General features: G+C 49.0%; 3 protein-coding genes and 1 long non-coding RNA gene across 5 annotated transcripts; 3 read left to right on the top strand and 1 right to left on the bottom strand.

Annotated features, from left to right (window-relative positions):
- Positions 1-599: 599 nt before the first annotated feature.
- Positions 600-9,990, top strand: sapcd2 (suppressor APC domain containing 2). 2 transcript variants are annotated; one of them, XM_056458905.1, is made up of 6 exons: positions 600-1,307; positions 4,726-4,850; positions 7,507-7,653; positions 7,802-7,903; positions 8,207-8,311; positions 9,089-9,990. In XM_056458905.1, the coding sequence occupies exons 1-6, from the start codon at positions 695-697 to the stop codon at positions 9,215-9,217; spliced, it is 1,221 nt and encodes a 406-aa protein (XP_056314880.1). In that variant the 5' UTR covers positions 600-694; the 3' UTR covers positions 9,218-9,990. The 2 variants fall into 2 exon arrangements, with proteins under 2 accessions (XP_056314880.1, XP_056314879.1); XM_056458904.1 differs by having other exon boundaries at positions 4,723-4,850.
- A 1,380-nt stretch (positions 9,991-11,370) lies between these two features.
- On the top strand, positions 11,371-14,932 carry LOC130229884 (hydroxycarboxylic acid receptor 2). Its single transcript, XM_056458903.1, is given in 3 exon segments — positions 11,371-11,638; positions 11,641-12,552; positions 14,852-14,932. Coding segments are annotated over 2 exon segments (921 nt in total). The 5' UTR covers positions 11,371-11,625; the 3' UTR covers positions 12,549-12,552; positions 14,852-14,932.
- LOC130229885 (uncharacterized) lies at positions 14,093-18,034 on the bottom strand. The gene is made up of 2 exons (XR_008837876.1): positions 17,782-18,034; positions 14,093-17,172 (listed from the first exon to the last, which is right to left on the bottom strand). It is a non-coding gene; the product is annotated as an uncharacterized LOC130229885 (long non-coding RNA).
- A 1,597-nt stretch (positions 18,035-19,631) lies between these two features.
- Positions 19,632-25,936, top strand: LOC130229882 (PH and SEC7 domain-containing protein 1). Its single transcript, XM_056458902.1, is given in 21 exon segments — positions 19,632-19,716; positions 20,164-20,399; positions 20,626-20,686; positions 21,036-21,570; positions 21,608-22,438; positions 22,470-22,571; positions 22,805-22,885; positions 22,953-23,124; positions 23,205-23,294; positions 23,585-23,628; positions 23,700-23,791; positions 23,794-23,871; positions 23,991-23,995; positions 23,997-24,063; positions 24,159-24,303; positions 24,537-24,681; positions 25,106-25,160; positions 25,163-25,251; positions 25,428-25,530; positions 25,533-25,671; positions 25,673-25,936. Coding segments are annotated over 20 exon segments (3,054 nt in total). The 5' UTR covers positions 19,632-19,716; positions 20,164-20,210; the 3' UTR covers positions 25,704-25,936.
- The last annotated feature ends 391 nt before the right edge of the window (positions 25,937-26,327 follow it).

Below are 26,327 nucleotides of genomic sequence, written 5' to 3'. Positions count from 1 at the left end.
GGATTCAGGGTCAGCTAAAGTTTGAAAGTAATTTTTAAACATGTAAAATCCTATTTAAAGTATTTATTATAAAGCACTTATTTAGGAAGTGTTGCAAATGTTTTTTGTTTTGCTGATTTTTGCAGATTGTTTGCATAAGTAAGATTTTTGCAAATGTAAATCAAATAGTGGAAAATTAGATAATAACATTAATTAGTAAATTATTACTAATAAAACAATAATAATAAAAACAACAACATATGTATGCTTTTGTGAGGTAAAACAACGACGGGTGCTCTTGGACTTGCTATATCCCCAGGACCCAATGTGTTCTTAATCCGGCCCTGGCAGCTGTGCATTTCAGCTCCTCCAAATGAAGCAGGTTTGGGATTTGAGTGTGTGCTGCTGGGTCATTGAGAACGGACACTTCTCTGTTCTGTTCAGAATATGCGGGAAATGCGGCAGACCAGCAGATTTATTCAAACACACAGAGAAACTCAAATCTACTCTTACTGGAGCTTCAGCCAATCACAGTAAAGCCAGTCTGCCTCTGGCCAATGAGATGATCGCTTCAGCGAAGCTAGCATCTTCTGGGAGGGACTACAGTCTGGAGGACACGCCCCAGAGTTCGAGGAAACTAGTGCAGGAGTTTGAGGAAGATCACCTGAGAAAGAGGAACCGATCAATAAAGCGATCAGAGAAACACAGGAGATCGATGGCTTTGATTCAAACCGATCACAACGGCACGCAGAACGGGCTAATCAATACTCTGCACGGCGGCGTCAGGACAGACTGCGCGGTTCCCGACGCGGCGCTGCCCCGAGCGTTCCTCCACAGTCTGCGGACGTTATTCGACATTCTGGACGATCAACAGCGCGGGTTTGTTCACCTGTCGGAGATTGAGAGTCGTTGGCGCGGCGCGGGGGAGCGGGGTCTACCCGCGGGGGTTCTGGAGAGTCTGCGGCGGGTCGCACCGGTTAACGGCTGCCTGTCCTTCGAGCGGTTCGTCGCGGGACTCAGAAACTCCATGTTCGTTCCGGAGACCGGCAGCAGACCGGCAGAGCACCCGCAGTGGAGACCCGGGGAAGGCAGAGTCCGGCCGCTGGGCCCGAGTAACGGAATAAACACACTCCACAACCGGCAGCCCGGAAGGGGCCGACCGCGAGAGAGCTCTGCCTTTACGGACAAACTCGCCGCTTCTTCCCGTTACTCCGCCTTTTTAGTCGCGTCGCGGAGCTGCGGGGGGACGGAGAGTTCATATCGATACGGACAGGACCCGCTTCAGCCCCGGTCCATCGACCCACTGGAACACCCCGAGCAGAGAAACGGTGAGTGTTTCACGGCCACCGACCGCCCGGTTTAACACTTTCCCCCAGCGCGGGGGTTAAACATACCGACAGATCTGTCAAAGACAGATGTGTGCGTGCGTGCGTGTGTGTGCGCGCGCGCGTGCGCTGATCAGATTCCCTCAGGAATGTTTGATGAGTGTTTAAAACACCAGTAACAAACACACACAGCAGATCCCAGGTCAGGCCCAGGTTATTTATGTTGATAGACAGGACTCGTTATTAGTTGAAGTTATTCTGCAGCTGTTAGTTGTGTATCAGCATCAGAGGGAGAACACACCATCTCTCCTTTACATGATTATAAATCAAATGTCTTCATTAGTGTGTGGAGAGGTTTGATTCATCAGCAGCAGACACACAGTCTTCATCCTCTAACACTGTGTGCTGTCCCGTCCGCTCTACATGGATCAGTACAACACAGTTCTGGATATTTACACAGCAGGATTCATCACAGCACTGGTGTGGATGGATTTGAGCACATTGATTGGTGGATGTGCTGTTTTTGGGACCTGTTTGGGGTATTTTACTGAAGGCAGCATCTCTAGGCTCTGAGAGTTCTGTCTGCTTGTAGTCAGTTATGATGACAGAATGGCACAGAATAGGAATATTCCTAAACTCTGACTTCAGTAATCTGGTGTGTGTTACTGCGCGGTGTTTAATATCAGCTCTTATGTGAGTTTTGCTCCTCTGCTGACACATTTTCCTGATCTGTAGTTTCTGCAGTGTTTACAGTCAGTCCTGTAGCTCCAGTGCTCACTCTCTCTAGCTATCATCTGCACCCTGGTGTAGTTAAAGGTGAAGCTAAAACAAAGATCACACATGGACATCTTCATCTGTTATTATCTGTTCATCAGTACTGTTATTATCCGCTTGTTAAGTGGTGACGGATGGAATACTGTTCCGGGTCCGTGCCGCTACTCAGTTGAATTGAGGAAATGTTCATTAATGGCCACTCTTTAGTCATATCACACAGTAAAGTGAATTTTATATAAATCATGGTGTACGCTACAGTCTCTGGACTTTTAACTAATCACTTTCTGGCCATTGGATATTAGACTTGGATATGAACACTGTGATCGTGATTTTCGGAAGTATTACAGCGCTTTGTAAACGTTTATTAATACTTTTTGATGAGTCTCCGTGTACAGTTTGATAGAGCGCTTGGACCCGGAAGCCACTTGGCGTGAGGTCACATTTAATAAGCGGATAGTGACATTCAGATCTAGCCCACAGCAGTTGGTGAAACCGGTTGTTCCTGCACCGCGTGACTGACTCACCCAGTTTATAGAGGAAGAGTCCCCAAAGCGTTTCAGACGTGTGAGTTTCAGTCAGGTGGAGGGTAAAGCAGGACGGTGTGTGTTTCTGTCCTGTGCTGAAGCAGCGTGTTGTGTTGGTGATTTAGCTGACAGATGTTTAGATGGAGGGCAGCAGTGGGTAACACAATCGCCCCACAGCAAGAAGGTCTCTGGTTTGAGTCCCGGCTGGGTCAGTTGGTGTTTCTGTGTGGAGTTTGCATGTTCTCCCCGTGTTGGTGTGGGTTTCCTCCGGGTGCTCCGGTTTCCCCCACAGTCCAAACACATGCGCTATAGGGGAATTGATCAACTAAACTGGCCGTAGTGTATGAGTGTGTGTGTGTGTGTGTGTGTGAATGAGTGTGTATGGGTGTTTCCCAGCACTGGGTTGCGGCTAGAAGGGCATCTGCTGTGTAAAACATATGTCAAGTCAAACTTTATTTATAGAGCACTTTACAAACACAGAAGTGAGCCAAAGTGCTGTACAGAAAATACAGAATAAGCATCATCGTGTATAAACCACAGGATCAATACAGCTCAACTACAGATCACACACACACATTATAATAAACAGGTATTAAGATCAGGTGTCAAACGCCAACAGAAAAAAGAGTTTTAAGAGTGATTTAAATAAGAACACAGAAGAGGCCTATGTCAGAGTAATTGGCAGTTCATTCCACTGTGGCGAGCTCAGATGGATCATGGACTAAGCCGAAGGGAAATGAATGAATGAAAGAATTTTCTGACCCAAAAACGGGTGTTTTCCACAGGATATACCCACAGCTGTTCTGGCCACACTAAAGGCTTACAGCACCCGATGTGTTCAGGAGCGCAGCATTAACCCTCAAACCCTGCTGTTTCTGGAACACAAGCGGATTACAGTGTTTTACAGACGCTCGGACACATTCCTCAACGCTCAGGTCACTTTTGCAGAACTCTTGACACCATTCTCCTGACCGACTTTTAGCTTGGCAAAGCAGTTCATTCCTCATTCAAACTGCACTGCAGCTACCACAACACTTGATTCAGCTCTCAAATAAACTCATTCCTCCAGAACACTAGCAAAGGTGGACAGCAGACAAACACACTTTGTCCCCACCAAAACAATGAGCTAAACACACTCACAACATGCAGCATTACACAGTGTTTTCCTGTGTACAACAAGGGCACGTCTCTGTGAATAACTGCAGTATATGTGACTGTAATGAATCAGACATGATGCTGATTCCTCAATATTTATGTCCTTTATTTTATTCTATTTTTTTGCACTGAGTAATTCCAAAACACAAGAATTTGTCTCCACACCGTCCACTGATACAGATACAATAGTGATGCTGATCTACTGGCTCTTCTCCATTTGGCCACAGGTTCTGATCCACATCACATCTGATGTCATCTAGGGCAATACACCTAGGAAAGAATCTTCTGGCATGCCTGATCCATCCCTGGCAATCTTCTTCCTCTTTCAGCCACTTCTCTATTTCTGGCTGGGTCCATGTTTACAGCACAACACAACCCTATTCAGCAGTCGTCTCCTTGTGTAATGAAATTGAAGGAGTAACGCCGGTGTAGATGTTCATCAGCTGCGGCTGCTTTAACTGCATGTTTAGATGAGAATTATGGTTCAGTATAATATTGCTCTCATTCAGTTCTGCATGATGTTATTGTGTTGAACAGAAGTTTAACAGGTGTGAAAACAGTATGTAAGCATTTGCTAAATCTCCTGTACGTATAAAGATGTTTGGCAGCTGTTGTGTTTGAGTGAGAAAAAAATTAGAGAGATGTAGGACACTGAATGTGCCAAAACACTGATATTGATCATCCGTTTAGCCCACAGAGACTCATGTTGAGCTCATTGTGCCTAGAGAGTGACTGAAGTATAGAGAAATGTGTCCTAATAGGCCAGAGGCGTCCCGTCATGTTCTCCCTGCTCAGAGGATCAGACTAAACTGAGCGCAAACTGAGACTAAACTGAGCGCAAATTGTTTGTTTATGGGTGTGTGTGTGTGTGTTTGTGTGTGTCTGTGTGTGTGTCTGTGTGTGCGCGTGCGTGCGTGTGTGTGTGTGTGTGTGTTTCTAATGGTGTGTTCTTCTGTTTTGGCCAGTAGAGAGCGCCGGTCTGCCTCGGTCTCGCAGTGAAACGGTGACGGGCTTCATGCGATCGCGGCGGCACACCAGGAGTCGTGACGAGCAGAGACGCCACACCGTGACCAGCGGAGTCGATTATGGGCTGGTAAAGAAGATCTCCTCATTCATTGAGCTGTTCTGATGCTCCAGTGGTTGCTTCAGGGTTCAGTTCAGTTTAAAGCCTCGTCTAATGTACAATCACAGCTGTTAGTGCAGAGGTCAGAGGTCAGCTAACCCTAACTCCTGAAGCAGCGGATCAGGATCATCTGAGATACACCAGCAGATCGACTGCTGATTTACGGGGCGTTCTGTTCTGCTGGTTTTGTAGGGTGACCATACTCCACACACACGGCATGTTATCAATACGTTCTCTTTGATCGTCATATAACCATGAGCTGTGAGCTGTGAGCTGTGAGGTGTGTGACGTTTCTGTTCATACGCTGAACATGATGACTGGATTAATGGAGACTCGCTGGGCTCCCACAGCGGAAACACAGCTATTGTGCTGATGAGCTGCAGCAGCTCCTGCTACACACACACACACACACACACACACACAGAGTGGGATTAAAGGCTCAGTGTCGTCAGGTCAGCAGATCAACACTATATCTCAACATTTTATTTGGCAAAAAGACTAAACTTGATCAGATGAAGCCCTGTAATGCCTGAATATCACCGGCTGCTTCCTATAACTGAGTTCCTGTGATTATAAATAGCTGCTCATCTCGATCATTGATTATTATCTTGCTGTTTATCTCTGCTGTATAATAGAGGAAACATCGCGGATGAGTCCACATGTCTGACAGTCGCTGAGATTCCAGATTTAATTATTTATTTAGAAGTTCCTCAACAAGGGGGGGTGACTGCTAATGCTGTGTTAAAACCTTTAGTGTCGTGTGTGTGTGTGTGTGTGTGTGTGTGTGTTCAGTGTTCTGTCCTGAAAGCGTTGACTCTGCAGATGTTTTGAGTGTGGCTCCACCCGTGTGATCCTCTCTCTCTCTCCGCTGTGTGTGTGTATGTGTTTGTCTCTCGGTGCTCATGGTGGCTGGTCGGCTTGGGCCCCGGGGCCTCCATGCTGCCGTATGGGCTGCTTACACCACTGTATTCATCCCGCTGAGCAGCAGCCTGATCTCCAGCAGAGCCCTGCGCTTCTACCTCTGGGTGAGTGATGGAGAGACAGAGACAGAGAGGTGGAGAGAGAGAGACTGGCGGACTCCTGTGGGAGATTGCGTCGGTGGTTAGGGTCAGGGTTATGCCTTGTTTATACTCGATGCATCCCCTAGTTCGTTTCAGTGTGCGCGGCGAATGTGGCGCCATCGCGGAGTTTGCGGAGGTTCGCTTTAGGTGCGCGTGACATGATTTCGGCTGGCGGATCGCATGATTTTGTTTGAGACTGGAGCGAGCAGTTCACGCAGCGCCACGTTTGATTTGAGTTAAGTATGACACACTTTGAAGAGATTTTGTCTGAAACAGAACGCCTGTACACATCTTTATGATCCGTGATCATAGAGATAACCTGATGATCAATAATTCCTGGCTAGATATTGCAGCAGCCGTGGGAAAGGAGGAAAGATTTTGCTAAAAGGTTTGGAAAAACCTGAGGGATGAGTCTGTCAAAGCCAAGAGAGGCCATGGCAAAAGTGGAGACGCAGATACACCATCACAGAGATGTGTTTTTCCTCCAGTCACAGGTTTAACACTGATCTTTATGTTATAATTCTGAATTTAATACAATTTCATAGTTACAAAACTAAAATTATGGAACAAATGATTTCTTTCCTAACTGTAAAGGACTATCTGAGCCTGTCGGTGTACAGTGTACTGCTGGCCTGTTTCTCTGGGCTTTATTGGTGATGATGGTCAGGAGTGTTGGACTTTTTAGCATCAGTAGAGGACAGAAACCAGGCAGGCAGTAATATGTGAATTGTGGAGCGGGTTAAATCTAAAAAACATCTGTGTTTTTCAGTAAGTTTGCTTTTTTATTTGCTTTTATTCTTGCCATAATGAATGTATATCTGTAGAGCAGCCCATGCTCTGCTGTCATTAATATTTAATAAACTTTAATAGGTAGAACTGTCTGAGACATGAACAGAAGCAAATGATGCATCAAAGTTTGATGAAAAAAATCTTGAATGGTTATAAAAACTCTTATAATCAATAAAATAATTAATAAAAATAGTAAAAATAATTAGTTTAAAAATATTGACTGATGTTAATGATGTGACGTAGTTCCAGAAACGTTCTACTTCTCTGTTTATCCGTCTGACTTTTGTGGTCATTTTCTTTAAAGCGCCCCCTGTTCTTCATCATATTCAGTTCTAATAATAATACATTTGCAGATCCATTCAGTCCTTCATCATCATCATCACAGTGTTTAAAGTTCATTAATGCTTTTCTCCATTGACCAGTGTTCCAGTTTGTCCCTGTGTTCTCTGTATTGCACCAGGGGGCGCTATAGTGCTGCTTAACAGTACAGAGTCTCCAGATCCAACAGCACATGAAAGTGTGTGTGTGTGTGTGTGTGTGTGTGTGTGTGTGTGTGTGTGTGTGTGTGTGTGTGTGTGCGCAGCTGAGGCAGATGAAGGAAAAAAACACTACTGTAATGATGTGTGTGCGCGTGTGTGTGCATGTGCGCGTGTGTGTGTGTGTGTGTGTGTGTGTGCGCAGCTGAAGCAGATGAAGGAAAAAACACTACTGTAATGATGTGTGTGTGTGCATGTGCGTGTGTGTGTGTGTGTGTGCGCGTGTGTGTGCGTGCGCAGCTGAAGCAGATGAAGGAGCTGGAGCAGGAGAAGGACTCTCTGCTGGCCGGGATGGATGTTTTGGATCAGGCCAGAGAGTGGTTTCAGACACAGATCCACAACATCATGGAGACGCAGAGGCTCATCGGGCAGAACCGCCACACCAGCGTACGACTATTACTGTTATCATCATCATCATCATCATCTTTACTGCGCTGAGAACTGAAGACTACAGTATGATGTTAACAGGAGATGTGTGTGTGTGTGTGTGTGTCTGCGTGTCTGTGTGTGTGTGTGTGTGTGTGTGTGTGTGCAGGAGTGTTCGTGTGAGTCTACTCAGAGTCGTCTGGATGTTCTTCTGCCCAAACTACAGGACGTCTCGCGCTGCCTGAATGAATTAATCTCCTGCTCTGGGAAGGTTCGTAAAGACATCTTGTGTGTGTGCGTGGGTGCGTGTGTTTGTGCATGCGTGCGTGAGTGTGTTTGTGTGTGTGTGTTTGTTCATGATTGCGCGAGTATGTGTGTGCGTGCGTGTGTGTGCGTGCGTGCGTGCGTGTGTGTGTGTTTGTGTGTGTGTCTGTGTGCGTGAGTGTGTGTGTGTGCGCATGCATGTGCGTGTGTGTTTGTTCGTGCATGCGTGTGTGTGTGTGTGTGTGTGTGTGTGTGTGTGTGTGTGTGTGTGCGCATGCGTGTGTGACAGTCACTCTGTCTTCTGTTTCAGACGCTCCCGTCCACTGCTGCACCCTATGCTGGAGGATCACCCAGTGCTGCTGCGCCACCGCAGGCCATACACACACTGAAGGAGCACAACCGGCTGCTGACACAGGTCACACACACACACCCCGCTGTTAAAATCTGTGAGCACATTACAAACTTGGGTTAAATCTGAAATGACTATATTAGGTTATTTCCATCCTGTGGATGATTAATGAACTGAAGTACAATCAGCGGCCACTTTATTAGGTACACTTGCCCAACCACTCATTAACACAAATGTCTAATCAGCCAATCACATGTCAGCAGCTCACTGCATTTAGGCATGTAGACATGATCAAGATGATCTGCTGCAGGTCAAAGCGAGCATCAGAATGGGGAAGAAAAGGGATTTAAGTGACTCTGAACGTGGCATGGTTGTTGGTGACAGACGGGCTGCTCTGAGTATTTCAGAAACTGCTGATCTACTGGGATTTTCACGCACAACCATCTCTAGGGTTTACAGAGAATGGTCCGACAAAGAGGAAATATCCAGTGAGTGGCAGTTCTGTGGGCTCAAATGCCTTGTTGATGTCAGAGGTCAGAGGAGAATGGCCAGACTGGTTCCAGCTGATAGAAAGGCAGCAGAAGACCACACCGGGTGCCGCTCCTGTCAGCTAAGAACAGGAAACTGAGGCTACAATTCACACAGGCTCACCAAAACTGGACAATAGAAGATTGGAGAAACGTTGCCTGGTCTGATGAGTCTCCATTTCTGCTGCCACATTCGGATGCTCGGCTCAGAGCTTGGCCTTAACAGCATGAAAGCATGGATCATCATGTGGTTGAGATGAAATTAAATGCTGGTCATAATTCTACAGTTTCTGACTCTGGTTTCTGTCTCTTACAGGAAGTGACAGAGAAGAGTGAGCGCATCAGTCAGCTGGAGCAGGAGAAGTGTGCTCTGATCAAGCAGCTGTTCGAGGCTCGAGCTCACAGCGCACACGACAGCAGCGCGCTCGACTCCACCTTTATCTGACCGCGGTCGCTCCACCTTTATATGACCGCGGTCGCTTCACCTGACTGCGGTTGCTCCACCTTTATCTGACTGTGGTCGCTCCACCTGACCGCGGTCGCTCCACCTGACTGCGGTTGCTCCACCTTTATCTGACTGTGGTCGCTCCACCTGACCGCGGTCGCTCCACCTGACTGCGGTTGCTCCACCTTTATCTGACCGCGGTTGCTCCACCTGACTGCGGTTGCTCCACCACTGTCGCTCCACCTTCGTCTGCCTGTGACACGCCACACTGAAACAGACCTGAAAAGAGAAATAAATGTAGATGGTGCATGATTTCATCCTTTGGGAACCGAAGAGCAGAAACGAGACTTGCATTGTTAGCCCCGCCCTAAAGGACTGTTGGCCCCTCCCCAAATCCCTGATAGCCCTGCCCTAAAGGACTGATAGCCCAACCCCAAAGGACTGATAGTTCCTCCCCAAGTCCCTGATTGCCCCGCCCTAAATCCCTGATAGCCCTCTGCTGAGTTCAGTCGAGTGACACCACACTTCAGCTTTGGGGAAATGATTGACAGTTCAATGATTGTTCAAGAGTTGTGTGATGATGAAAGACTGTTCTGGAGTCAGTGCGGCTGAAGAGCAGTGGTGTTTTTACAGGTGTGTGTGTGTGTGTGTGTGTTTCTGCTGCTGTGTTTTACCCGTGTGATGTGATGATTATAATTATTCCAGCACTCTACTTTACACACAGACCATACTGGATGATTTTCCTTCATTAAATCTTGCTGCTGTTGCTGTGAGAGTGTGTTCAGTTCTGTTCTGTGTGTTCTGCTTCAGTTTAATAATGGACTGCTTCACTCCTGCACGAGCATCATCATCCCGTCCTGTGTTTGCTCTTTTACGCTACACTTGCTGCTAACAGTACAGGAGTTTAACAGGTGATTTTCATGTAGTCACAGATAAGCGTGTTATTCTCTCAGTACATCTATATGTTCATCACCAGATGAAGAGCAGTAATAGTCAGCTCCTGCAGCAGTTCCTCACACTCCTGCCGTTTCCTCTCTGTTCTGCACTGTTCCAGTAGATAGACGATGATTTTCAAATGACTGTTCAGCTGTAAATGTGCTTTAAATGTGTTCATTCAGTGAGGATCTGAAGATGTTTCAGTCACACACACACACACACACACTGAAATAATCCACCGCTGGCCAATCAAACCTCCTCCGTGTCAGCTTCATGTAATAAAGGCCGGTTTGTTACACTGAGTTTCAGAAGTGATGTACAGTTGCATCAGTTGTTTACCACCAAATTTCCGTCAGATCCGATGGCGAGTTGCATCACTGCCGATCGCTGTGAACGACGAGCACTTCCTGCCCGAACCCGCCATCCTGAGCCAACCATATTCATTACCTTCCTTATCCATAAACACAAATATGCAAACGCTTCTTCAGAAATCTACATTCAGAGACACATTTGCATACCGGCTTCAGTCTCCAGAACGCTGGGATCTGATTGGCTGGCGCTCCTGGAGGTGTTGAATAACCAGAGGGACAGAGCCGTGGCTTTAAATAAGCTGCCGTCGCTCACAGGTTCATCTGCAGGACCGACGACAGGTAAGAGAACATTACTGTGCTCAGCTTTACAGAAACTCTGATGGCGGCAGGTTTATGTTCAGGTTAGACTGATGAGACCACAGACTGCAGTCTGAACCGCTCAGATTATATTATCAATGCAGGTCTGCTTTACTGGATTGGACTGATGGAAATGACAGATTTCTGGGATATTAGAGTGTATACAGGGATTAAAACTGTACTTCAGCAAAAGTCCAGCATGTCATGTTGTAAATGAGCTTCTTCAGGCTTCTGTGCTCTAATGGCAGGTAAATTAGACCTTAATAATCATCAGCATTGACATTAAAGTGAAATTTCTGAGCCTAAACGTGCCTGATATAAGGACCAATGCTCGTGTTCAGCTATACAGTGTAGAGAAGATGAAGAGAATCTTCAGTCTGTTATCTGATTAGTGTGTACAGCATGTATGTGCCGCAGTGGATCCTGTTCAGTGACGGTGTACTGTCCATCTGCAGAATAATGTCACAAACTGAAGGTGTTCGGCAGATGTGCCTGTGTTTGACCCTGTCTGACCCCTGCCTGACATTTGTTTGACCCTTGCCGGAACCCTGCTTGACCTGTGTTTGACCCCTGTGTCCGAGCCCTGCCTGACCTCTGTTTGACCCTTGTGTGACCCCTGCTTCAGCAGTTTGGGGTCCTGTGTTTGAGCTGTTCTTGACCCATCTGACCACTGCTTGACCCCTGTCTGACCTGTGTCCCTGTGCCTAACCTCTTTCTGACCTGCCTGACCCCTGTGCCTAACCCCTGTCTGTCCTGTGCCTTACCCCTGTCTGATTCGTGTGTGTGTGTCCCACAGTGGTCCCCATGGATCTGCCTGGACTGCTAACTCCTCCGTGCTGCTGGTCCTCCACCGGCCGCTGAATGGCTCCTCTGTCCCGCTGACGATGCTGGACAGCTGTGCAGAGATGCCAGCCGCGCTCATCTTCTACCTGGTGCTGCAGTTCATCAACATGTTCCTGGGAGTCCCGGCGAACCTGATGGTGCTGTGGCTGATCCGGCGGAACCGGCGGGACTCCTCCAGCTCCGACATCTTCATGGTGCAGCTGGCGGTTCTGGATGCCGGCTTCTGTCTGATCCCGCCACTGGAGCTGGTCAACATCGTGTACCGAAGCTCCAGCCACATGTGGTTCGTGCTGCGCTTCTTCTATGGTGTGAAGGATGCATCTCCGCTGTTCCTGTCCTGCATCTGCCTGGACCGATACGCTGCCGTGTTGCACCCGGTGACCTTCAGTGCGCTGCAGGACCGCCGCCACCGCTCCGTGTGCGCCGCCGCCGTCTGGGTCGTCACACTGCTCTATGCTGCCGCCAAGTGTGCCGGAAACATCCCCAACTTCGAGAAGGTGTTCACAGTGATGATCCTGGTGGCGTTCGCCTTCATGCTGTTCTGCAACGGCTCCATCTTGTGGGCCCTGCGGCGTTCTGCCCCGGGCAGAGACCATCGGCACCCGGTCAAAAAGAAGGCCTTCCGCACTGTGCTGCTGATCCTGGCCATCACCGTCTTCAACTACTTCCCTCCAGTGGCACTGTTCCCCTTCCAGGAGTACTTCCCCCCACTGGTCTTCCACTGCTGCGTGCACTATATCGCTTTCGGCTTCATGGACATCAGCAGCAGCATCCAGCCGGCGCTGTACCTGTGGAGGGAGCCCAGAGCCCCACCCTGCTGGAGGAGACGCAGCCGCCCAGAGGAGCCACTAAGCACCGTCAGCCGGAGCCTAGACCTGCACTGAACAGGTGATAAACAGCCTAATGCAGTGTGTTTGTGCTTTAGCTGGAAATACACACACTGATACACACTCACTCTCACACACAGCTGTGTGCAAAGCTAACTGTTTAAGTGAAGTAAGAGCATCATGCAAATGGCCCATTTCCACTGAGTGGTACAGTACGGTACGGTATACAGGTCACACTTATCAGGCTTGCGTTTCCACTGCCTTTCAATGGTACCCTTTTGGTGTGTGTGGTGTACGACAGAACGTTTCAGCCGACACTGGTGTATAAATGTTCATTACTGACCTCTCTATCAACATGATCTGATTATAACTGCAGATCAATGATAGTGTGAATTAGCCTACTGTAACATCTGCGATTATATTAAATAAATGAACATATATAAACACACAGACCCTTACAGTCCCCGATATGATACCAATTACAGATAAACTACACACAGCAGACATTTAGTCCTTATCTGGGTTCAAAAACAACAGGAAATATAGCCCAGAGTCAGAGCAGAGCCCTCATCTGTGTGTGATCTTCAGCAGCACATGGAGCCTCTGTTAGAGAGGAACTCCCTCATTCCCAGCTCAGAATAGTCCAGAAGCTGATGATCAGAGTTCAACAGGGCAGTGTGTTCATGTTTCAGACTGCTGAAGAATCATCTGCTGCTGTGTGTTTTCGTGCTTCACTCTCATGTTTGTGTTTCTGAAAGGATGTCAGAAGCTCTTCAATAATCATGAGCACGTTATCATCAGCTATCATTATCAAACAGGGCAGATTCTGCTCTTCTTCTTGGCTTTGTGGCTGTTCATCAAGACGATGACAAGGTTTGTTTGAGCTCAGGTCGACCGCGTCTCGTTATTATATGTATATATGATTACAGTGTAATGTCTCAGCTGTATGTTTAATATTGGCGCTTCCTTTGTTTTCATTCCCCTGCTTGTGCACACGCTAGTGACGTATCTCTAAACCAATAGCATTCAGCTGCACGTCTGGCTCCGCCTTTTAGTGCCCTTTTGTCGTGCTAGAAACACTTTAGACAGGTGCAGGTAAAAGTGGTACAGTTTGGTTCGCTTTTAGGTACCCTTTGACAGTGGAAACGTCCATAAAAGCGTACCGTACCATACTGTGCCATACCACTCACTGGAAATGAGCCAAAACTGCATGCGTTTTATTTCATACTGTCCTGCAAAACATTTCACAGCAGTCCTTTATACAGTCCACAAAAAACATGATAGCAACTGAGCTTCTCAACACAGTTTACCTGAGTGGCCCACAGCTGATCCTCTTATCCGTCTCCTCTTTACCCTGAAGTTAAACTGCTGCTGTTCCTCAAACCCTTCAGCTCCAGTCTTGTGTTTGAACTCCTCTCAGATATTCCTGGATGGTTCTGACTTCATCTTTCCTCACAGTCATTGTTTCTGAATAAAGCTGGTGTTGTCTGTATTCGACGGTTGCTAAAACCCTTTATTGCTATTCATATTACATCATAATATATGAAGAATCAAAAGCCAATCAAATTCCCAGACGAATGAGGGAGGCGGAGTCAGGAGGGTTACTATGGTAATCGTAACAAGCTTTATTTAAAAAACTAAACACAAGAAAGTTTGTTGAGAGACTATATACCATCGATGATTTCACGCATTTAGCCACTGCTTTAAAATAAACTCTAGGAGGAGACGGCTCTTAAAAGACTGAGCCTGGACATCTGTACAGTAAACTAGTTTTAATTCAAATACACTGTCAAATATACAGGGTTCCACACAATTCATTCATGCTGTCACAACACAAATCGATTACGCTAACGCTCAACAAATTTATGTGGATTGAACAAAAAAAATTAAGTTGTCCCAATGAAACCTCTGCAATTGTGTTGTTTCAGCTCATTTTAAATAAGTAGTTTGAACAAGAGAAATATATATATTTGAGTGTACAATATGTCTGTTTTCTGAGCTCACTTCCCTTCAGCTCAGCTCCTCATTTATCAGATGTCGCCACAGCGGAATGAACCGCCTATATTAGGATGTGTGTTATTACCGTCATTTATTTTTGGTTATTTAGCATTAATTAATATTTATTTTGTTTGTTTTGAGTGTTTGCTCCTCCATCAGCACACACACACTTCTAGTTTTAGCTTTTTAAGTGAAGTTCTGGAGAAGAGAACAGACATCAGAACACGGCTAATGCAGACAGATGCCTTTACATGGGTTATTGAGAATGAAGATGTGTTTATGTTAATGAAGCCTGGACTTTGCCTTCAGTTACCGCCTGCATGAAGAGAGCGGCTGTAACTGAACTCTGCCCTGTGTTTCAGATGCTGTGATGGAGGAACTGACACTGATCTACACACAGACATCCCATAATCACAGCATTAATAATGAAGACTCCAGCATCTGCTCCTCATCCACTGCGCCTTCAGCTTCATTTATTCAGCATTAATGTTCAGGTGTCTTTGATCAATGTAGTGTTGAGCACTGCCACATCAATAAACAAACACACACATAAATACAGTGTCAGCCTGCTGTGTGTTCTGGGGGATTTATGGAGTCTATATAGACCAGACAGATCAATGACATGAGCCATTAATTCTATAAAACAATATTAATAACATTAGATAAACACATTAGACGATGAGCATCGCTGTTATTAGCATACGCTGTTATTAGCATACGCTGTTATTAGCATACGCTGTTATTAGCATCGCTGTTATTAGCATACGCTGTTATTAGCATACGCTGTTATTAGCATACGCTCCTTTATGTGCTGCTGTGGTTAAAACATTACACTTAATCATTCAGCAGAGGCTTTCAGCCAAACACACTCGGACACGAGGGATTACAGTGTTTGATCATGAAATAATGATGAGGAGTTACAGAACCAGGCCAGAACAGAGTTTATCATGGACCGTGCAGAGCTCATCTCTCCTCAGAGAGTGAAACGCACACACACACACACACACACTCTTCTGATGGAGGACAGACAGTAGTGGAGCAGATTCAGGAGCGTCCACTAGAGGTCAGTGAGCGACCATCACAGTCACAGCATTCATTCATTCATTCATTCATTTTCCTTCAGCTCAGTACCTGATTTATCAGAGGCCGCCACAGCGGAATGAACCGCCAATTACTCTGGCATATGCAGATGAATAAACCACACACCACCACCAGCTTCATTAATTACTACTGAGGGGATGCAGAGCGCAGGACTGAAGGTGTTCGTCACTGGGCGCCGCTCTGGTCATCTGACCCCTGACCCCCGGCTGACCCCTGACCCCCGTCCGCTGCGCTGTGCGTCCTCTGGTGCTTCCTCAGGGAGGACGGGTCGCTGTAGATGCGGCCGCAGTGTTCGCAGCGGTGCGGCTCCTGCCGGCTGTGCACCAGCGCGTGCCTCTTCAGGTGTCCGGCGCGGCTGAAGCTCTTGCTGCAGTGGCTGCAGGCGTGCCGCCGCTCGCCCGTGTGTGTCAGCAGGTGCAGCTTCAGGCTGCTGGCCACGGTGAAGCGCTTCCCGCAGCTGCTGCAGCCGTACGGCCGCTCGCCCGTGTGCATGCGGCGGTGGATGGTCAGGTGTCCGGCCTGGCTGAACCTCTTGTTGCAGAGCTCGCAGTGGTACGGCCGCTCGCCGGTGTGAATGCGCTGGTGTGTGCGCAGGTCTCCCGCGCCGTTGAATCGTTTGCCGCAGCTGCTGCAGCCGTATGGCCGCTCGCCGGTGTGTGTGCGCTGGTGGCTGCGCAGATTCCCGGCATTGGTGAAGCTCTTCCCGCAGGCGCTGCAGGTGTACGGCCGCTCGCCGGTGTGTGTGCGCTGGTGCACCTTCAGCTGGCTCTGCTCATTGAAGCGTTTCCCGCAGACGCTGCAGCCGTACGGACGCTCGCCCGTGTGCAGCCGCCGATGTGTGCGCAGCTGCCCCCGGTGCCCGTAGCTCTTCCCGCAGACGCCGCAGATGAACGGACGCGCACCGGTGTGTGTGTGCAGGTGCAGCAGCAGCAGGTCTGCCCGCTCAAAGCCCGTCCCACACACACCGCACACGTGTGTGTTCTGGGAGGCGGACGCTGCGCTGGACTCATCCTCAGAGTGTGTGTGCGTCACGGTGTCTGCAGTGTGTGTGTATGTGGCCTCAGGTGTGTGTGTGTGCGTCACAGCATCTGCAGTGTGTGTGTATACGGTCTCAGGTGTGTGTGTGTGCGTCACAACATCTGCAGTGTGTGTGTATGCGGTCTTAGGTAAGTGTGTGTGTGTCACAGCGTCTGCAGTGTGTGTGTATGCGGTCTTAGGTAAGTGTGTGTGTGTCACAGCGTCTGCAGTGTGTGTGTATGAGGTCTCAGGTGAGTGTGTGTGTGTCACAGCATCTGCAGTGTGTGTGTATGCGGTCTCAGTGAGTGTGTGTGTGTCACAGCGTCTGCAGTGTGTGTGTGTGTGGTCTCAGGGTCGCAGCGCTCCTCCACGTCCTCACTCTTAATCTCCGGCTGTGTGTATGCACAGTCTTCCTTCGGCTCGGTCTTCACACACACACACACTGATAAACACACTCCTGCACAGTCCTGCGGTGCGTCTGCCGTCTGTGTGTTCTTACAGCGGCGCACACACTCCGCATCGCAGCTCAGGGGAAACACAGCTCTGCGAACGCCATCCTCAGCGGCTGAAACACACACACACACACACACACACACGCACACACAGCGCTGTCAGTATTCAGTGTGTATATTTAACAAACAGAATATAAGAGACTGTTCACATCTATCAGTACAATCATGTGTGTGTGTGTGTGCGCGTGTGTGCGCGTGTGTGTGAGTGTGTGTTTTACTGGATTTAGAGCATGTTGTATGTGTATTTTCTGCTGGATCTGACTATGCTGATGGGGTTTCTGCTGTAACACGCGGCGGTGGTGGTGAACATGATCAATATCAGTGTGTTTATCGTCATTATAGTATCATAAAACAGGTTTAAGGGAAAACTAGGGTGCAGACACCGAAATGTTGGACAAAGCTCATGGTGATGGTAAATAAACCTCTTTAAATGAAGATAAAAGCCTCATCATGACTGAAATGTTGGCCACTGAACGCGGTTTATATCTGACTGGACTGGATTATACTGATCTCTGCCTTTATTAAAGGAGCATCGCTGGAGGAATAATAAGAATTAACAGCTAAAAGAGCAATTTCCTCCTGAATCAGAACAGCGGGCTAATGATACATTAATAACAGGGTAACAATAGATTAATAACCGGCTAAAAGCTGCCGTGTTTCACCGGGTCTGCGGTGTTTCGGGCTCTCCTCTCCTGCCCTCAGCCGCTTCTTCAGCTCCTCGTTCTCGGTCTCGATCCTCTGGATTTTGCGCTGAAACTCTCCGACGGTCTGCTCCACCGAGTCCAGGATATCACTGACGGTCACACGGAAGATTTCATTCAGAGAAGACTCGAGAAAGACTTTTAAATCTCCAAACTTCGCCATTTCCACAGACACAAACAGACACAGGAGCCGCAGTGAAGACTCAGCGCCGCCCCCGCCGGGCCGGAGGAGAGCTGCAGCCCCTCTGTGCGCATGCGCAGTATCAAAAGGCACAGTTTCGTTTTTCTCCAGTTTAAACTGTTTTTACTTCTCTCTCACACACACACACACACACACACACACACACACCCACACACACACACACACACACACACACACACACACATACTCTTATTCTCGGCTCTATATCCCGAAGAACAGCATCTTTGCGTCACACGAGCCTTCATTAATACACACTAAACGTCTGCTGGAGCCCCGGCCATAATGAATACTGTGGTACACTTCAGTTTTTACTACACTGTGTAGTAGTTTAACACACGCTGTGGTGTGTAGAAGGACAATACAGCATATAATTGTTGGAAAGTGCAGTATTTGCTCTTTTGTTTAGTTGTTAATTAAAGGACTTCACTAGTCTACTGAATTAAACAGGCTGGAAATGAACTAAACCCCTCTAAAACCAGGTTGGTCAACCAGCTAAAACTAGCCAACCGGTTTAGGCTGGTTTGAGCTGTTTTAGCAGGGTGTAGTATGAATAAACAAGTGTAATATATATTTAATATGTTCATATGGATATTCTCCCTCAAACACGCAGATTTAACGTGTTTTGTGCTGAATGACTGACAGCTGTCAATCCTATCTGAGCGTCCGTCAGGTGGGCGGAGCTTGCAGGTGTCTGCCGACAGCCAATCAAATGAAGGCATTCCTGTGCGTTGTATGGAGATGTGAGTGAATGCTGCTGGACGTGTTCGCGGATCAGCTGTTCCTCATTCTGCAGGTGAGCTCTGCTGTGGCGTCTTCACTGCCTCTGCTGATGACTGTAGAGCTAAAGAGGATCTCAGGTGATGAAGGTGTGTGTGTGTGTGTGCGTGTGTGTGTGTGTGTGTGCGTGTGTGTGTGTGTGTGTGTGTGTGTGTGTGTGCGTGTGTGTGTGCGTGCTGTGTGGTGTGTGTGTGTGTGGAGCTTCAGGTGTTCACTGGAGCACTGTGACCTCTGCTCTTCAGATCCTCTGTGACTGTACACTTTAAACACGCAGTTGTGTGTGTGTGTGTGTGTGTGTTGTGTGTGTGTGTGTGTTGCAGATGCGCTGGTATGGAGATTAAAGTGTGTCTTATCAAAACACGAGGAGCATCTTCAGTCTTCTGCTGCACAGGAAGCGTGAGGTTGATGCTACACCGGAATGATGAGCTGATCCAGGACCTGTAGCAGTTAGTGGGTCAGTGCTGCTCCACCACTGTGCGTGCGTGTGTGTGTGTGTGTGTGTGTGTGTGTGTGTGTTTATATTCACTGAAGAAGTGAGTTATAATGTATAGTGATTCTGAACTGCAGGAGAACTATATAAACTGTGTGTGTGTGTGTGTGTGTGTGTGTGTGTGCGTGCGCGTGCGTGCGTGTGTGTGCGTGTGTGTGCGTGTGTGTGTGTGTGTGTGTGTGGTGTGGTGTGTGTGTTGTAATAGAGAGAGAAAGAGACAGACAGTTAGTGTGTGTGAGATTGTGTTCATGTTTATGTGTGTGTGTCTGCCTGTGAGACAGAGGTGTGTGTTGAGAGAGAGATAGAATGTGTGCGCCTGTGTGTGTAGAGGTTGTTTGTGGTCAGGAAGTGTGTGTGTGTGTTGAGCAGAAGTCAGTGTGAGCACATCCGCTCTGTGTGTTTCTGAGATCTCTGACTGCTGAAGGAGGTGAGCTTCATCTCAAAACATTACTAGATGATAATTAATTACTGTGTGTGTGTGTGTGTGTGTGTGTGTGTGTGTGTGTGTGTGTGCGTGTGTGTGTGTGTGTGGTGTGTGTGTGTATCTGTAGTGTTGCTATATGATCAGCATGTTCATGTCGCTCTTCTGTGCGTGGCTTTGACTTCTTCAACAAACAGACACACACACACACACACACACTGATGCTCTGTGCTGTAATGTTTCTCCTGTGAGTGTGTGTGTTCTCTTTATCATGTTCGCCCCTGAGCTCTCGTACACACACAGTGGAGCGCGGAGGAAACGGCGGATAATCGAGCGTTCGTGTGTCCACTGGTGTGCCTCAGCCTGAAGACGACGTTTGCACACGCTTACTAAAGTACTGTAGTGTTGACGTGTGTGTGCGTGTGTGTGTGTGTGTGTGTTCTGCACCCTCAGTCTGCTGATGGACTCTTCTGGACTCTTCTGAGTGTGTGTGAGCACAGATGGAGGCTCCGGCGGGCGAATCGGAGCTGTATCTGGAGGCGGTGCGCTACATGCAGCGGGTGGAGAGTGTGTGTGGGGCGACCTCTGACCCCAAGCCCTGCACCGCACCCGCATACGCCACCGTACAGTGGGACGCAGCCGAGCCTGCAGCAGGGCGAGAGCCGGGCGATGTGTGTGTGCTGGCACAGGTGCGTCAGAGCAGATGAGCTGTGTGTGTGTGTGTGTGTGTGTGTGTGTGTGTGACTGATACACTGAGTTCCCCTGTACACTCTCTACAGCGAGCGCAGCACTGATATACTCAGATTATCCGTCTGAGATAGACTCAGTGTGTGTTTGGTCGTAATGAGTGTGTGGCTGGTTGAGCTGACGCTCAGTGTTCACCTCCTGAGTGACATTAATGCTTTGCTCTGACAGGTGTGTGAAGCTGATGTTTGCGCACTTGAGGAGCCTCCAGCAGCCTCTGCAGGACACACAGGTACACTGTGTGTGTGTGTGTGTGTGTGTGTGTGTGTGTGTGTGTGTGTGTTTGTGTGTGTGATTATAAACATGAGCTGTAGATCTCTGCTGTTGTGAAACGTCCACGTGTTCATCAGCTGTGTGTCTCTGTGTGAGTGTGTTGCTGACTCCATCGTTCACTTCCTGTTGCACAACGTTATGATGTGAGCTAACACTTGTCAGTGTCCACACACACACACACACACCACACACATTGCTGTTCCACACACACACACACACACACTGTTGCCCACGCTGCTACTACACTCACACACACACACACACACACACTGCTGCTTCTGATGAAGGGTGTATGTTCTCTTCTGCAGATGGTGGTCCGCTCTGCACTGACACACACACATGTGAGGAACCAGCAGTTGAGGAAGAGCTGACCCCTGATCAGATGCACACACTTGAGGCAGAGACACACCTGCAGGAAGACCCTTCACATGCTGAGCACATCCAGGCCCCCAATAGCCATAAACCAGCCCCCACAACCCCTGGAGAACAGCTGACCACACCGACTGAAGCTGACCTGAGAGATCCAGAGTCCGACAGACATCCAGCCTACAGTGAGTCTTCAGAGATGAACCAGAGAGCCCGAGGGCTCCACTCAGATCAGGGACCTCAGTCATATCCACAGTCTCTGGAGCCTAGGTCAGATGAGGGGCCTCAGTCAAATCCAGAGTTTCTGGACCCTAGGTCAGATCAGGGGCCTCAGTCATATCCAGAGTCTCTGGAACCTGGGTCAGATCAGGGGCCTCAGTCAGATATGACACCACGGACAGATCCAGAGCCTCTGGTGCCTAGGTCTAATTTGGAGCCTAGGTCAGATCAGAGGTCTCAGTCAGATCTGGAGCCTAAGTCAGATCAGGGGGCCACAGTCAGTTCTGGAGCCAAGCTTAGATCAGGGGCCTCAGTCAGATCTAGATTCTCTGGAGCCTAGGTCAGATCAGGGGCCACAGTCAGTTCTGGAGCCAAGCTTAGATCAGGGGCCTCAGTCAGATCTAGATTCTCTGGAGCCTAGGTCAGATCAGGGGCCTCAGTCGGATCTGGAGCCACAGTCAGATACGGAGCCTAGGTCAAATCTGGAGCCTAGGTCAGATCAGGGGCCACAGTCAGTTCTGGAGCCTAGCTTAGATCAGGGGCCTCAGTCAGATCCAGATTCTCTGGAGCCTAGGTCAGCTCAGGGGCCTCAGTCAGATCTGGAGCCACAGTCAGATTTGGAGTCTCTAAAGCCTAGGTCAGATCAGGGGCCTCAGTCAGATCTAGAGCCTCAGTCAGATCTGGAGTCTCTAAAGCCTAGGTCAGATCAGGGGCCTCAGTCAGAATTGGAACCAAGTTTAGATCAGTGGTCTCAGTCAGATCCGGATTCTCTGGAGCCTAGGTTAGGTTTGGCACCACAGTCAGATCTGGAGCCTCTGGAGCCTAGGTCAAATCTAGAGCCTAGGTCAGATAAGGGGCCTCAGTCAGATCTGGAGCCTAGGTCAGATCCGGAGCCTCTGGAACCACAGTCAAATCAGGAACCTCTGGAGCCTAAGTGGAATTTAGAGCCTAGGTCAGATCTGGAGCCTAGGTCAGATCAGGAGGTTCTGGAGCCTAAATTAGACCTGGGGCCCCCAAAGTATCCGGGTACACAAAATACGGCAACAGGGATCAGCCTCATCATGCAGCACACGACCTTGGTGGGGCCCCTCATTAATGGTACGGCTGAGATGGAGAACAAGGCCCAGCCGGTGAACAGGACTGAGCTGGAGAAACAGGACCCAACCAGTGAACAGGGCTGAGGCTCAGCGTTTGGCAGAGAAGCTCTACAGACTGGATGGGTTTCAGCGCACTGATGTGGTCAGGCATCTGGACAAGGAGTAAGTCTTCATGTCTTTCAATTAATTTTGAAAGAAAAAAAAAAAACAAAAAAAAAGTTTGGTAATGGTACTGTATAAAAATGTCCACAATCATATGAAACCGCACACTTCAACACTTATAATTAATGTTTCTTGATCCACAAATTACATGTTAAGTGTACTGTATTTGTAAAAACATCTATTGTGTCAAATTGTGTTTCTGTCTCTAAATGCAAGTGTTTGTATTTCTGCAGTAATGACTTCAGTCGAGCTGTCGGGGAAGAGTATCTGCGGTTCTTCGACTTCACTGATCAGAGCCTGGAGCTCGCACTGCGGTAGGCCAAACTCACATATGGAGGCGATTCTCCAAACCAGCTTCACACCTGTGTTTTCATCCCTCAGGTGTTTCCTGAAGGAGGTGGTTCTGCTGGGGGAGTCTCAGGAGCGAGAGCGTGTCCTGCAGCACTTCTCCTGTCGCTTCCAGAACTGTAACCCTGAGGCCTTCGACTCCACATCCAGCGTGCTCACACTCACCTGCGCCCTCATGCTGCTCAACACAGACCTGCACGGACAGGTGAGTCTCTCACAGCTCTCCACGTCACAGAAAACGTGCCCAGGTGTGTGTGTGAGGGAATAACTTGTGTGTCTCTCCAGAACGTTGGGAAGCCCATGTCTTCAACGGACTTTGTGTCGAATCTAGAGGGCATGAATGGAGGTGAAAGCTTCAGCCGGGACCTCCTGAAGGTGAGTATCTATTTCTCCTGTGTCTGCAGCCGCTTGTGTTCAGTACTGACCTGTTTCTCCTGCGCCTGCGACCGCTGTGTTCAGTACTGACCTGTTTCTCCTGCGTCTGCGGCCGCTGTGTTCAGTACTGACCTGTTTCTCCTGCGTCTGCGGCTGCTGTGTTCAGTACTGACCTGTAACTCCTGCAGTCTGCGGCCGCTGTGTTCAGTACTGACCTGTTTCTCCTGCGTCTGCGGCCGCTGTGTTCAGTACTGACCTGTTTTCTCTTGTTTCTCTTTGTTTCTCTCCAGAGTCTCTACAGCTCCATCAAGAGCCAGCCGCTGCAGTGGGCCATGTGAGTTCTTGTATCTGCACTGCTTGATGTTTGGCTCTGGCTGCTGTCTGACGTCCTTCTGTTTGTTACAGAGAGGACGAGGTTTTGGCCAAATCCCTGATGCTGGAGCCAGATGGCGAGAAGGATGGGCCGCTGCGCTCCAAGAGTAACCCGTTCCAGGATCTTCACACGACACCAAGGCCAGCGTCTTCCACAAAGGCTTTCTGAAGCGGAAAGCACATGCGGACATCGACGGCAAACGTAGTAAGTCCCCATCTGGAATAAAGAGCAGTTCCGGATAACGGCAATGAGGAGAGGTTAACTGCTCCTCTACTGAGTGTACAGTCAGTGTGTTTGCAGACTAATAACCGCCTGATTTGCAGCTCCGTTGGGGGAAACGAAGCTGGAAGACGTTTTATGCCATGCTGAAGGGAATGGTGCTGTACCTGCAGAAGGGTGTGTGTGTGTGTGTGTGTGTGTGTGTGTGTGTGTGTGTGTGTGTGTGTGTGTTGTCAGACTGCAGTGAACTGACCCTGTTTGTGTCTTGTAGGATGATTATGTGAAGGACGGTCAGGGCTCAGACGAGGTGCTCAGTGTCCATCATGCTCTGGCTGAGCAGGCACTGCAGTACACCAAACGGCCACACGTGTTCCGGCTGCAGACGGCTGACTGGAGGGTGTTCCTGTTCGAGGCCCCGTGAGTATTCACGGGCTCAAGTCACCATGAGTGTGTGTTCAGGGCCTCTGAAGGCCAAAGTGTCTGTTCTGGGTCACAGAAGGGCTTTGAGTGTGTGTCAGGGCCTCTGAGGGTTGGAGTGGTGTTTCTCGGTCACAGAAGGGCTGTGAGTGTGTGTTCATGGTCTCTGAGGGCTGGAGTGTGTGTGTAAAGTGTGTGTTGTGTTTAATGTGTGTGTTGCTCCTGTTTCTCAGCACCACAGAGCAGATGAACTCCTGGATCGGCCGCATTAATCTGGTGTCTGCACTTCATTCCTCTCCGCCGTTTCCAGCCGCCGTCGGCTCACAGAGGAGATTCTGTCGGCCGATCCTGCCGGCGACGCAGGCCAACCTCCCGCTGGTAATGCTGAACACACTGAACACTACTGAGGGCCCTTAATCAGCACACGATCCCTGAATACATACACACTACATGCCTATATTAGACTGAAACACACACTGCCTGCATGTATACTGCAGTACAGGACTGCACGTGTGTTACAGGCGTTTTGACCTCATTTTCTTAAACTGGAAATACACAACAACTGTATAGCTTACAGTGAGCTGAACCCAATATTACTGTCAGATAATGCTGAAATGAGTCTGGAATATGTGACTCTGCTGCTAAGTGTTGTTAATTTATTAATGAACCATAACAGAGTTGACATTAGCTGCAGATGCTAACCTCACACCAGACTCCACATCGCGTGTCTGAAACAGACGAGTTGTGAGGATCAGCGTGTCCGTCACAGGCAAGTGTGTGATTTTGGTGTGTGTTTCTGCAGGACAAACAGCTGCAGTCGCACGCGGCAATGCTTTACAGTTTCCAGCAGGATCTGTCTCCCTCCAGCAGGGGGCGCTGGACGGCAGGAAACCCAGAGCGAGAGCGCTGGAGGAGCAGCGGCAGAGGGAGGAGTACCTGCAGTATGAGGTGCGAGAACACACACACAAACCAGGGCTGGAGTATACAACACACACACACACACCACACACACACACACACACAACGTCTGTGGTTCATCTTGTAGTGTCTTCATGAACACAGCGGACCTGAATGATCTTCAGAGATTGACCGCCGGCTGTGTTCTTGTGTCCTGTGGTCTGCAGAAGGGTCGGTATGAGGTGTACCTGCAGGCGCTGGAGGTGTGGCGATCTCTGGATGCGGACGCAGTGGTGGCGGACCGGCTGTGTGTGTATGACGAGTGTGTGTGGGCGCAGCGGTGGATCAGATGGACCTCAGCGCCGCCCCGATCCAGCGTTCACACTCCAGCCCATCTCTAGAGCTGCAGACGCCGCCGCCGCCGGCGGTCAAAGTCAAACGCAACATCTCGGAGAGGAGGACCGTCCGCAAGAGTCATCCCTCGCCGAAACAAAGAGCTCTGAAGAGCCGGGACTAACACACAGACCCTCCGCTCCGGCAGGACTCTGAGCGAAACAGAATATTACAGAGACTATACAGAGCGAAACAGCAGCTGTAATGTTTGTCACACACACTCACACACACTCACACATACACTCTCACACACACAATCACACATACACACACTCCATCCCTGCACTGATCTCCCAGTGGCGGAGCTGCTGACCGCAGCCACTAGAGGGAGACACTGCTCAGATTTACTCTTACTTCATAACTCAGCAGTCTGTTTACAGACCATAATAATAAACCACTGGAAGAAGAGCTGTGTGTGTGTGTGTGTGTGTGTGTGTGTGTGTGTGTGCGTGGTGTGTGTGCGTGTGTGTGTGTGTGTGTGTGTGTGTGTGGTGTGGTGTGTGTGTGTGTGTGTGGTGTGTGGTGTGTTGTGTGGTGTGTGTGTGTGGTGTTGTGTGTGGTGTGTGTGTGTGTGGTGCTGTGCGTGCGGGTGGGTGTGCGTGCGTGCGTGCGTGTGTGTGTGTGTGGTGTGTTCGTGTGTGTGTGTGCGTGTGTGTGTGTGTGTGTGTGTGTTCGTGTGTGTGTGCGTGTGTGTGTGTGTGTGTGTGTGTGTGGTGTGTGTGTGTGATGGATTG

The sequence above is a fragment of the Danio aesculapii genome, chromosome 5 (assembly GCF_903798145.1).
Source record: "Danio aesculapii chromosome 5, fDanAes4.1, whole genome shotgun sequence".
Classification (NCBI taxonomy): Eukaryota; Metazoa; Chordata; class Actinopteri; order Cypriniformes; family Danionidae; genus Danio; species Danio aesculapii.
This window is presented reverse-complemented; position numbering and strand designations above follow the sequence as displayed.

Coding starts and splice junctions, on each gene's coding strand:
- sapcd2 (XM_056458904.1), top strand. CDS start 695: ATGGCTTTGATTCAAACCGATCACAACGGCACGCAGAACGGGCTAATC. Junction 4,851..7,506: donor GCGGAGTCGATTATGGGCTG/GTAAAGAAGATC, acceptor GTGCGTGCGCAG/CTGAAGCAGATGAAGGAGCT. Junction 8,312..9,088: donor ACAACCGGCTGCTGACACAG/GTCACACACACA, acceptor TGTCTCTTACAG/GAAGTGACAGAGAAGAGTGA.